The sequence below is a fragment of the Procambarus clarkii genome, chromosome 1 (assembly GCF_040958095.1).
Source record: "Procambarus clarkii isolate CNS0578487 chromosome 1, FALCON_Pclarkii_2.0, whole genome shotgun sequence".
Classification (NCBI taxonomy): domain Eukaryota; kingdom Metazoa; phylum Arthropoda; class Malacostraca; order Decapoda; family Cambaridae; genus Procambarus; species Procambarus clarkii.
In genome coordinates, this window is record NC_091150.1 from 46140919 (window position 1) to 46154612 (window position 13694).

Here is a 13694-nt window from a genome sequence, read left to right on the forward strand (position 1 = left end):
GTGTGTGACAGTAGTGGTGGGTGACGATAGTGGTGGGTGACGGTAGTGGTGGGTGACGGTAGTGGTGCATGATAGTAGTGGTGGGTGACGGTAGTGGTGTGTTTACTAGTTGTGTTTTTGCGGGGGTTGAGCTTTGCTCTTTCGGCCCGCCTATCAACTGTTTACTAACTACTTTTTTTTTTTTTTTTCCCACACCACACACACACACACACACACCAGGAAGCAGCCCGTGACAGCTGACTAACTCCCAGGTACCTATTTACTGCTAGGTAACAGGGGCACTTAGGGTGAAAGAAACTTTGCCCATTTGTTTCTGCCTCGTGCGGGAATCGAACCCGCGCCACAGAATTACGAGTCCTGCGCGCTATCCACCAGGCTACGAGGCCCTTCCAAAGGCCCCTCCCCTCCCCCCTGGTGTGTAACGGTAGTGGTGCATGATAGTAGTGGTGGGTGACGGTAGTGGTGGGTGATGGTAATAGTGTGTGACTATAGTGGTGGGTGACGGTAGTGGTGCATGATAGTAGTGGTGGGTGACGGTAGTGGTGGGTGATGGTAGTAGTGTGTGACTATAGTGGTGGGTGACGGTAGTGGTGCATGATAGTAGTGGTGGGTGACGGTAGTGGTGCATGATAGTAGTGGTGGGTGACGGTAGTGGTGGGTGATGGTAGTAGTGTGTGACTATAGTGGTGGGTGACGGTAGTGGTGCATGATAATAGTGGTGGGTGACGGTAGTGGTGCATGATAGTAGTGGTGGGTGACGGTAGTGGTGGGTGATGGTAGTAGTGTGTGACTATAGTGGTGGGTGACGGTAGTGGTGGGTGACGGTAGTGGTGCATGATAGTAGTGGTGGGTGACGGTAGTGGTGCATGATAGTAGTGGTGGGTGACGGTAGTGGTGCATGATAGTAGTGGTGGGTGACGGTAGTGGTGTATGATAGTAGTGGTGTGTGACGGTAGTGGTGTGTGACGGTAGTGGTGCATGATAGTAGTGGTGTGTGACGGTAGTGGTGTGATGGTGATGTGTGACGGTAGAGCATAGTGAGAGAGAGAGGTGCAGGTGGTGTGGTAATGGGAGCAGGTGTACACACTAGGGGCAGGTCGCGAGCTCCAGTTCTGTCTATATATGTGAGAGGTGAACTCTCTCCCTCTCTACGTTAGTGCCCCTGCTCGGTGTCGTAACTTGTCAGAGAAGGGTGTGGTGTTGGCGTTTGTGGCGTGCCAATGTAGTGTGGCGTTGGCAGCTAGGGAGCAGTGCCAGTGTAGTGTGGTGTTGGCAGCTAGGGAGCAGTGCCAATGTGTGGTGTTGTCTGTAACAGTGAGATCTTAACAGTAGCGGAGCATTGTCGATGGCTGGGAAGTAACAGCTCAGTAAAAGCTGTGAGTGAGGTCATTGTCCATCACACCTGTCACTGCTAGCGAGGCACTGGAGACCAGGATGAGGTTTGAAAAGCATGTATCGAGTTCCCACACGACTGTGGTGGTGGTGGGTGGACCAGGTGCTGCCCCTGGTGGCGTGTCACACGACTGTGGTGGTGGTCGGTGGACCAGGTGCCGCCCCTGGTGGCGTGTCACACGACTGTGGTGGTGGTGGGTGGACCAGGTGCCGCCCCTGGTGGCGTGTCACATGACTGTGGTGGTGGTGGGTGGACCAGGTGCTGCCCCTGGTGGCGTGTCACACGACTGTGGTGGTGGTCGGTGGACCAGGTGCCGCCCCTGGTGGCGTGTCACTCGACTGTGGTGGTGGTGGGTGGACCAGGTGCTGCCCCTGGTGGCGTGTCACATGACTGTGGTGGTGGTGGGTGGACCAGGTGCTGCCCCTGGTGGCGTGTCACACGACTGTGGTGGTGGTCGGTGGACCAGGTGCCGCCCCTGGTGGCGTGTCACACGACTGTGGTGGTGGTGGGTGGACCAGGTGCCGCCCCTGGTGGCGTGTCACATGACTGTGGTGGTGGTGGGTGGACCAGGTGCTGCCCCTGGTGGCGTGTCACACGACTGTGGTGGTGGTCGGTGGACCAGGTGCCGCCCCTGGTGGCGTGTCACACGACTGTGGTGGTGGTGGGTGGACCAGGTGCTGCCCCTGGTGGCGTGTCACATGACTGTGGTGGTGGTGGGTGGACCAGGTGCTGCCCCTGGTGGCGTGTCACACGACTGTGGTGGTGGTCGGTGGACCAGGTGCCGCCCCTGGTGGCGTGTCACACGACTGTGGTGGTGGTGGGTGGACCAGGTGCCGCCCCTGGTGGCGTGTCACAGTAACATTATATGAACTAACTCATCATTTATAATTTTTATAAGTTTTGCAAGTATTTACCTACTTATAAGTTTCTTAGATTAAGGACCGGCCCGAAACGCTGCGCGTACTAGTGGCTTTACAAGAATGTAATTACTATGCTATATGTATCCTCACAATCCCAATGTACCTTTTTGTATATATATAAATAAATAAATAAATAAATAAATTTAAAAAATAAAAACTGATAATTAAAAAATTGTCTGTACTCTGAAACTCTGCAATGGAATGGGACTAATTTATTAAATAATATTGTTTAGCATGAATTAATATTCACTGTTATTACAATTATTTATAGGTTAGTTACTATTTTTTTTTTAATTTTGCCCCGAGGGGCGAGTTTATTGGGCAGCGCCACTCATTCTGTGAGTGGACACACCGCCATAGCAGCAAATATGTACAACACTCCCCAATAGGAAGAAAACCCGCTGGGTTGTTCATCCTGTCACTTGTACCCAGACACAGCTGGGACTTGCTTAACTGTCTCAAGTGAACAGCTCCTCAAACAATAAGATTAACATCTGTCAACCCTTAAAAGCTTACGTTATCTTGCGGGTGCAAAATGGGGGAATTTTTTAAGAGCAGTATCAATATTTGACAAATAGTGATTTCCTAACTCAAACAACTTTGCTGATCAACTGTTGTTTCCGTTCCGTATCTCCATAGATATTTGTATCCAATACGGATTCTCAGTATTGCTGACTCTCTCCCGCGTCCTCCTCCTCTTCGTTTATAATGATTGGGATTGCCAGCTGCAACCATGTTGTACCATCGTACAGATTCACTGGTCTGTGCTTCTATCCTCCTTTCCTCAGTTACCTTGTCACGGTGATGTTGCCTGACAAACCTGTAATTTGTAAAAGAGTCTTTTACTTTCATGTCTCTAGCAATCGTACATTCTTCCCGTAACTTATTTGTGCAGTGTGAATTTATTCCTTAAGTAAGCATTAATGGTAGTCTTAATTAATTATGGGTTAAATGGGTTACAAAAGTCAACTGAGCTGCCATGTATACTAAGGTTACTGCCAGAAGTGGAAGCCTATCACTTTGAGGGGTTCTGGGGGGACACTGCCAGCATTGTCCACCAGCAGGGCCAGCTGGTGCCGTCCCCCCCCCACCACCATCCCTCCCTCCTCAAAGAAGGGGTTGCCAGATTCGAATTAAAATACAAAAAACAAATTGATAAAAGTAGCGAGCTGACGGCCTATAAGTAGCGAATTTGTAATTAAAGTAGCCTAATATTTTGTTTAGCGACTGATACGGTTTTCAGAGTAATATATTTTAATACATAGAGAAACACTACATGCTTTAATGGTTGTATTAATATTATCACTGCAATTCCTCGTCTTCACAGTTGAAGATTATCAAGATCTTCGTCTGTATCCACAACCTCATTCTTGTATATTGCACTCATATTTTATCACTGACATTGGTGGTTCAAATGATAAGCAACAATTGTTTTAACCTTTTTGAATTTTTTTTCACCTTTTTGAAAGTTTCAGGATTACTAAGAATGTGAGAAAGAAGCTCTTTGCAAGCTTTCACCAAAAATTTATGGCATCTTTCTTGAACATTTTGAAGCTTTTCCTGGTTTATAGCATTTTTTGTTTGATTGTTAGTGGCCAAAAGTGTAGAAAACTTAATAGGACCAATGTCCACTTTCTCCAGGGGCAGATAAATGGAATTTAAGTCCAAATTAACATCAAGCTTTGCATGATCAGGATGTAGGATTCTTCCGAATATTCCAAGAGTGAAGTTTTCTAAGTCAGTGTGAATTAAGGCTACACTGATCTGCTTCATATTTTGTATAAACTAAATTCATCCTTTCAAAATCCTTTAAGATTGGTTTGAGGAATGGGAAATATAGCTTATTGGCGGGATCAAAGTACAGTGTACATTGAAAATTATTGCCTTGCAACATACTTATCACAAGATAAGTATGTCATGGGTTCGTATCGTGGCCGGGGAGGATTTACTGGGCGCAAATCCTTAACTGTAGCCTCTGTTTAACTCAACAGTAAAATAGATACTTGGTTGTAACAACGATTCTTCGTGGGGGTCGTATTCCAGGGACCTGCCCGAAACGCTACGCGTACTAGTGGCTGTACAAGAATCTAACAACTCATATATATCTAAAAAAAAAAAAAAAAAAAAAAAAAAAAGAAGGAAGAAATGGCCACTGCTTTTTGCAGAAAAGCGGTGCTGTTTTTGACGGGAAAACACTGTTTGCCCGAAAAGCAAACTCATTGACCACAAGCTGAATTTCCAGAGACACATTCTAAATGTATCAAAAAAAGTTTCAAAAACTGTTGGCATTCTTTCTAAGATCAGATATTATGTACCTCGCCCTGCCCTGGTGACGCTCTATTACTCCCTCATCTATCCATATCTCAATTATGGTATTTGTTCTTGGGGTTCTACTACCCAAAATAATTTACGTCCCCTAATTACTCAACACAAAGCTGCTATTAGGACAATATCCAACTCTGGCCCCAGACATCACTCGGTACCCCTTCTCAAATCTCTGAATATGTTAGATATTAAGTCACTGCACATTCTCTCATGTGTATTATACATATATAAAACGCTGAACTGTAATGCCAATCCTGACCTCAAAAGCTTCATTGAAGGTTGTAACAGAACCCATGAGCACCACACCAGAAACAAATACAGTTTTGATATTCCAAGAGTACGACTTAACCAAACTAGAAATGCTCTACAAATCTAGGGACCCAGAATGTGGAATGACCTTCCCAATCATGTTAAAGACTGTACCTCTCTCAACCAAACTGATAAAAACTAAGTACTACCTAATAAATTCCCTGTAACCTACCTTACCCCTATATTGTCAACCCATGTCTGTTTTTTAAACAACGCTGTTTGTCGACCTAATTGTATTTGTGCTGCTTTTTCTGCCATGTTCCCCCCTTTTTTATTTTTATTTTTATTTTTGATTGTTCTCAACACATTTTATACTTTAATCTCAATTAGTATTAAGTTTTAGTCTTTAATGTTTTTCCTGCCCGAAACGCTTTGCGTAATAGTAGCTTTAGGCATTGTATGTACTAGCTCTATCTATAAATCTATCAATTTTTGTAAAACCTCTTGTATGTATGTACCTTACCTGAATAAACATTTATTTATTTATTTATTTATTTATTTATAAAAACTGTGCGTATTTGTGGCTTTAGGTATTGTATGTACTAGCTCTATCCATAAATCCAACATTATGTTTGTAACTCATCTTCTATGTATATACTTTTGCCTGAATAAACATTTTGTATTTTGAATTTGATAAAGAGCATGCGGCGAAGCGGCGGGCCCGGGCGGGCACGGTGGCGGATAGGGCGCGCAGGCGGGGGCAGTGGCGGGCGGAAATAGGGGGAGGGGTGGCGACCAGCTCACGGAGGCGAAGAGGGAGGACGGGAGGCAACCTAACTCGAGGTATGCTCGACCAAACCCGCAGCATACTTGACCAGACCCGCGACTTGCTCGACCAAACACAAGGCTTGCTCGACCAAACACAAGGCTTGCTCGACCAAACACAAGGCTTGCTCGACCAAACATGAGGCTTGACCACCAGCCACGAGGCTACCCAACCGACCACGCAGCTTGCTAGACCAAACACGTGGCCTACCCGACCAGACACAAGGCTTTCCCGACCAGACACGTACGAGGCTTGCCCGGCCAAACACGAGGCATGCTCGACCAAACTTCGACCGCCTGTCAAGGATTTTTTACTGTAGGAGGGCGACAGGGGCAAGCCGGACGTTGGGCAAACGTCTGGGGGGCACTAGGCACAAACGAGGTGAGTGGGGGTGGGGGCGGCGGTAACACTGTGGGCGGTCCCTGGTGCTGTGGTCGAGGTGTGGGCGGTCCCTGGTGCTGTCCCGTGGCGTAGTGGTAAGACACTCTCCTGACGTTTCGCGAGTGCTTTGTCCTGGGTTTGTATCCTGGCCGGGGAGGATTTACTGGGCGTCAATCCTTAACTGTAGCCTCTAGCTGTTTACCCAACAGTAAAATGGTACCTGGTTGTTAAACGATTTGGTGGGTCGTATTCCGGGAAACATATGATTAAGGACTTGCCGGAAACGCTATGCGTGCTAGTGGCTGTACGAGAATGTAAGAACTCTTGTAAGAACACGGGACGGCGTCAACGAGAGTAACTAAACTGTACCTGAAGCAGGCGGTCGCGATGTCTGTGGGCGCCGGTGACGGAGGACGGTCCTGGCGCCAAGAGGGCACCCACGCTTGTACCCCTGAAGGGGTAGGGAAGTTCAAAGTTTGCAGAGTTTAAGAAGATCTGGAGAAGACCTGGCGGTGGGGACCACGTGGCGTGGTGCTGTACCTGAGGGTGGCGTTGGCAAGTCCCGGCGTCCTCCGTGCGCTCATGGGGGCCAGATGATTAATGAGGTCCACTGGATAAACTATTACGAGTTTTGCGTAGTTGAATTCCCGACAGTAGCAGTCCGCGGCTGGTGGGAGCGACAATCTGCCCAGAGCACATGGCGAGGCGAGGAGAAGGGGCGCGTGTGCTTTCATAAGAGTCCAGTCTACGTGTTGTGCGGTCCCGTTTGCTGGTTTAGAGGAGGTTGTGACCCCTGTTGATTTAGATTCAGCTACTCGGAACAAAAATTTTCAGGTAGCACGGGCTATGGTGAGCGTAGTAAACTTACCTGGCACAGGAGCGAGGAGGGGGTGGGGAAATGACCCCTGCTGACCGCATTAAATACCCTGTTTTGGTGCGCGCTCATCCAGGCGCAGCCAGTGAGGCAGACGATTTCTTCCTACAGAAACTTTCCCACTTTTTCATGCAGGATCATATTATGAACCCCCATTAAAAATTATAAAACTTTCTTAATAACAACTTCTTACATTGATAAAGTAACTTGAGCTAAAATCAACAAAAAATTAATATACATATTTTTGTCATTATTAGGTTGAGAAAGGAACTATATCGGCATGTATTGAACATGCTGGGGAGTGTACCACAGCCTGTGTTCCCCTGGGTGTACTGGTGCAGGCACACACTCCCTACCCTCATCGCCTCACACAGGTACAATTGTTTAATATACATGTCCAATTATTTACAATTTATTGCTATAAGTGACTTTACAAATGATGCGACAAATGATGAAAATAACTTTACAAATTACCTTCTAACAAATATTTGTTAGACGGTAGGGAAGTGTGCAAGTGTTAGTGTGGACGGTGTTAGTGAGCTCCAGTGCAACACTTGTCGCCTTAATTGTCAAGACCACTGCTCAGTTTTCCAGTATCACACATTTATACATTACTTCAGGGGGTACCCGGCATTGTCCAGGTCTGTCTGTCTGTCTACCTAACCCCCCCCCCCCACTCTCACACACACACACTCTCTCTCTCTCTCTCAAGCCTGAATGGTCCCCAGGACTATATGCGACTTAAAACTCACACCCCAGAAGTGACTCGAACCCATACTCCCAGGAGCAACGCAACTGGTAACTACAGGGCGCCTTAATCCGCTTGACCATCACGGCCGGACAAAAGGAAGTGATAGCCAAGGCTATTTGAACCACTTCCCCGCCGGCAACTCGGATGGTAATCTTGGGCATAGCATTTCACCAAATCACCTCATTCTTTGGGGCACACGTGAGGAACACAAATGCGAACAAGCCTGAATGATCCCCAGGACTATATGCGACTGAAAACTCACACCCCAGAAGTGACTCGAACCCATACTCCCAGGAGCAACGCAACTGGTAACTACAGGGCGCCTTAATCCGCTTGACCATCACGGCCGGACAAAAGGAAGTGATAGCCAAGGCTATTTGAACCACTTCCCCGCCGGCAACTCGGATGGTAATCTTGGGCATAGCATTTCACCAAATCACCTCATTCTTTGGGGCACACGCTATCACTTCCTTTTGTCCGGCCGTGATGGTCAAGCGGATTAAGGCGCCCTGTAGTTACCAGTTGCGTTGCTCCTGGGAGTATGGGTTCGAGTCACTTCTGGGGTGTGAGTTTTCAGTCGTATATAGTCCTGGGGACCATTCAGGCTTGTTCGCATTTGTGTTCCTCACGTGTGCCCCAAAGAATGAGGTGATTTGGTGAAATGCTATGCCCAAGATTACCATCCGAGTTGCCGGCGGGGAAGTGGTTCAAATAGCCTTGGCTATCACTTCCTTTTGTCCGGCCGTGATGGTCAAGCGGATTAAGGCGCCCTGTAGTTACCAGTTGCGTTGCTCCTGGGAGTATGGGTTCGAGTCACTTCTGGGGTGTGAGTTTTCAGTCATATATATATATGTGTGTGTATGTGTGTACTCACCTAATTGTGCTTGCGGGGGTTGAACTCTGGCTCTTTGGTCCCGTCTCTCAACCGTCAATCAACAGGTGTTCAGGTTCCTGAGCCTATTGGGCTCTATCATATCTACACTTGAAACTGTGTATGAAGTCAGCCTCCACCACATCACTTCCTAATGCATTCCATTTGTCAACTACTCTGACACTAAAAAAGTTCTTTCTAATATCTCTGTAGTTCATTTGGGCACTCAGTTTCCACCTGTGTCCCCTAGTGCGTGTGTCCCTTGTGTTAAATAGCCTGTCTTTATCTACCTTATCAATTCCCTTGAGAATCTTGAATGTGGTGATCATGTCCCCCTAACTCTTCTGTCTTCCAGCGAAGTGATGTTTAATTCCCGTAGTCTTTCCTCGTAGCTCATACCTCTCAGCTCGGGGTTCTAGTCTGGTGGCAAACCTTTGAACCTTTTCCAGTTTAGTCTTATCCTTGACTAGATATGGACTCCATGCTGGGGCTGCATACTCCAGGATTGGCCTGACATATGTGGTATACAAAGTTCTGAATGATTCCTTACACAAGTTTCTGAATGCCGTTCGTATGTGTGTGTGTGTGTCTGCGTGTACTTAATTAGTTGCCTAGTTGTGCTTGCGGGGGTTGACCTCTGGCTCTTTGGTCCCACCTCTCAACTGTCAATCAAGTAATGTACAGGTTCCTGAGCCTACCGGGCTCTATCATATCAAGTTCAAGTATGTTTATTGAGATAAGAAAGAAATACATCTCAATCCAAAAATCATTTTTTTATTAATGGTGTGACGCTTAGAAGCGTTTCGTAAGGGCTTCTTACATAGCTGGAAACCTACCTGGAACAGTTGAGCGCCACAGGGGCTAACAGCGCTACAAACCAGATATAACAGGACTGATCTCATTGAAACTTTTTAAAATATTGAAAAACTTGGAAGGTATTGATCCAGATTACTTCTTCAAAAGGACAGATGTAACACGAACACGGAGCAACGGATTCAAGCTCAACAAGCCACATTGTAATTAAGACAGAAAACAGGAGATGCTTCTTAACGCATAGGGTTATAAGCCCAGTGAATCGCCTACCCATCGATGCCGTAAATCCCAAAGCCCTGCTACAATTTAAGATCGAAACAGATAAAATGGCGGGCAATGGGGGCAATGCATGAAACCCTGATTGGGCATCAGTTGAAGCCTCAGGACTCCTCAAGGTTTCAGGAAATCTCAGGTTACCTTGCTTTTTACCAAATCATGGTGCAGTGGACAATGGCATTTGCTTAGTACCAAATGAGTTGGTTCAAACCCCGTTCATGACTCATACTGATTTTTTCATTGATTCATCACGTTAATGTGATTTCATTATGCAACTGTATTCACTTTCAGCCTTTCTAGTGGAAATCTAAGGACTTGCAAAGGCACCTTCCACCGATTATGGGCAGGGAGGAGCACTATTGGGCTCGACCCTCCTCTTAATACCACCAATAAGACTAACCCCGACCTGTCTATGCCTGTCCCGTACACCAGACCATTTACCCTACAAAGTTGGGTGATGCTACCCCCCCCCCCCCCCAGGCATCTGACTAACTTTTGATAGACAGAAACACTCTCACTCATATATACATACATACTGTATATGTGTATATATATATATATATATATATATATATATATATATATATATATATATATATATATATATATATATATATATATATATATATATATATATTATTGATTTACTTATTTGCACAATTATTCATCGGGTTTTCATTGAGCATGACAGGGATAGTTACTAAAGTTTAGAGGCAAACATCTAGTTACTACATGGCCAAACTCACTATTTGATTGATGCAACAATTATAGCAGTACATCATGTTTCAATTTAGCATTAGTTTCATGGTGAGGAAGGTGGTGCAGTATGGCAGATGAGTGCATCCTATATGGGCTATAACTTATATCCACTACATCAATGCATACTGCCTTATCATAGATGCCAGAAACAAACATGAGGTACATATACCACACTTATGACAGTATTTTCACTTGGTTGTGTTGTGGCCGCAGGTACCGGGCGCTGGTGCTGTCGTCCATGCTTGTGGTCACTATTGTCTTGCTCTCCGTCCCATACGTACCTGAGAGGTGAGTCAAGCGTCCCACAAAGGTAAACCGCAGTCATTGTAACCATTAGAAGCTAACCCTGTATGACTACAGGAATACATTCAGAAGAGCTGTGGGACTGGAGTGACGGACGGTGTCCAACCCCTTAAATCTTTGTCCATCTGGGATTAAACACCGACATTGTAGGCATGTTGTTGTTGTTTCAGATTCAGCTACTGGGAACATAAGGTTGCAAGTAGCGCGGGCTATGGTGAGCCCGTAGTGGACTAGTCTGGCAAATGAGCGCTGGGGCTGTCATTGCAAGCAGGGCTGGAATATCAAGGGAGGCACAATGTCCTGAGCCTACAAATTTTTTAGATTTAATATATGTATTATGCCCCTTAACTTTCATTTTCCAATAGGACGAATGGCAATAATTTTTTATAATTGACAACAGAGAAATATATTGCGGTCATAAGAATAAGTGATTATAATTCGTTAATTTACTATCTGTTTGGTTAGTGCTTAGACAGCCCCGCTCCTTTGACAGATAAGTCCACTACGGGCTCGCCATAGCCCGCGCTACTTGCAACTTTTGGTCCCCAGTAGCTGAATCTGAAACAACAACAACATGCTTGTTGTGTTTAATCCGACCGACTAATATATATATATAACTGAAAATTCACACCCCAGAAGTGACTCGAACCTATACTGCCAGAAGCACATTGCAACTGGTGTACAGGGCACCTAATCCACTCGACCATCACGACCGGACGAAAGCTGATGGTAGCCCAGGCTATTTGCCCATCAGCCCGCCGGCACTCTGATGGTAATCTTCGACATAGTATTTTATCAAATCACCTCATTCTTTGGGGCACACGTGGGGAACAAAAATAGCCTCGGCTTCCATTAGCTTTTGTCCGGTCGTGATGGTCGAGTGGATGTGGTGCCCTGTACACCAGTTGCAATGTGCTCCTGGCAGTATGGATTCGAGTCACTTCTGGGATGTGAGTTTTCAGTTGCATGTATGCCTGGGGCCCATTCAGGCTTGTTCGCATATATATCGGCCTTGCATAGTTGGCCGAGTACGACATTCTGGCTACTAGGTACAACATATATACATATATGTATATATATATATATCTATATATATTGTACCAAATTCGGGAAAATTTGGCTTATTAGGCACATCGAACCTTGCATAGTAGGTTCGCGTTGCTAGGCCGCGTTGCTGGGCCGCAGCAACGCGTGGCCGGGTACAGCTAGTGTATATACATATATATATATATATATATATATATATATATATATATATATATATATATATATATATATATATATATATATATACATATATATATATATATATATATATATATATATATATATATATATATATATATATATATATATATATATATATATATATATATGCAAAAAAGCTTGAATTATCCCCAAGCCAATATGTATCAGAAAACTCCTCACCCCAGAAGGATTTGTACCCAGACAGCCAGGGGGCTCCATGCACCTTAGCATGTCCAGTACTTTCACCACTAGGTCACAAAGACCGTTAAAAGAATTGGAAGTGATAAGACCCTTGACCCATTTCCTAACAGCACTCGGTGACCTTTTTGGGCACATATTTTATCAAAACACCTCACATTCAGGGGTCGCGTGTGGAACATTTGTTTGTACAAATGTTGCTTACGTGGACCCTGCATTTGAGGTGATTTGATGAAATATCTGTGCTCAAAAAGGTCACCGAGTGCTGTTGGGAATTGGATTTACTTTACACTCATTACACAGTAAAAATAAGCTCACAGAACTAGAACATATTTCATCATCAGACAACATATAGCCCCTCTGGTCAAATTCTTTTATATACCACGTACGAATAATCTCTACATTCACTTGTGCTATTTACATCTCCAAAGTCTTATACCTCAGTGCTAACCCAGACTGGAGACTTTTTAGATAGATGTAATAGAACCCATGAACATCACACTCAAATTAAGTATATCTTTGACGTTCTCAAAGTATGACTAAAGCTAGGCAAACATGCCATGCAAATAAAGAGACCTAGTGCTGTATATTTAACTCCATTTACAATAAATTAAGAATTCTTCAACCTATACAGTACTGTGCATTATTCAAAAATAAAACAAAGAAAACCATTGTATCTTCTTATAAATAAATAAATACAAACTGACAAGCCAATAAAGTATATTGGAGGTAACACCAAGTCATAAGATTTTAAACCATTCTTAACTCATTATATATTCCAACCTGACATGCATTTCTTAAGATCGTGTATCTTATCAAGAATTTCATTTAATATTTTAGCCTTTATTACTTTTCTTCAGGTTACTTGGCATCCGTTCGCCTGCAAATGTTTTTGGGTCATTCAACTTGCCACAAAACAGCGAGAAGCCCACAGAGCCAACAGACATCAAGAAACATGCCCTCCAGAAGAGACAAATTCCACATAAATTCTGGGCACGAGCCCGTCCCCACAATAAGTTTAAAGGAAGAAAAAAGCACCCCAAACTTCAACCCAGTCAACCTCGTTATGACCGCCATAATGATCTAGCTTTAAGGAGATGGTGATATAGTTAGTTAGTTTAGTTCATTTATTATGCACCCAATACCCATCTTGAGGACGGTAGTGGAAAGGGTTAAAGAGGCACATAATGGGCTCAGGGACTGAACCCTATAATTCATTTAGCTAAGCAAGTTACAATCTTGATGAGCTAGTTACAAAATTCAGTATCAGTCGTCACATCATAAATTGGTTCGAGATCGACCACAAGTACAGTTTCTAAGTTAACCAACTGACATATGTGGAGATCTAGTGTCACAACTGATATGTTTGTCCTGCACACCGCCCCCCCCCCCCAATCCAGTGGGCAGCGGTGGATAGGTTACAGCCACTTAGTTACTACCTACAGTTTGTAAACTGGGCAGATTTGGCTAAAATTTCTGGTAGCAGATTATTTTGAATGAAATATTT

The 13694-nt window shown here is 44.7% G+C and overlaps 1 protein-coding gene across 4 annotated transcripts in view; it reads left to right on the plus strand.

The window, feature by feature from the left end:
* The first annotated feature begins 1089 nt into the window (after positions 1-1089).
* LOC123754439 (uncharacterized) overlaps positions 1090-13694 on the plus strand; it is a 13169-nt gene continuing 564 nt past the window's right edge. Inside the window, exons 1-4 of one of the 4 annotated variants that reach the window (XM_069305848.1) lie at positions 1090-1152; positions 7226-7342; positions 10652-10726; positions 13048-13694. The exon at positions 13048-13694 is cut by the window's right edge and continues 564 nt beyond it. In XM_069305848.1, coding sequence (XP_069161949.1) covers positions 7260-7342; positions 10652-10726; positions 13048-13291 — 402 coding nt within the window. In that variant the 5' untranslated portion in view covers positions 1090-1152; positions 7226-7259 and the 3' untranslated portion in view covers positions 13292-13694. Of the gene's footprint in view, positions 1193-1249; positions 1386-7225; positions 7343-10651; positions 10727-13047 lie in introns of those variants that run through there. The other 3 variants (XM_069305971.1, XM_069305888.1, XM_069305929.1) reach the window with 3 other exon arrangements.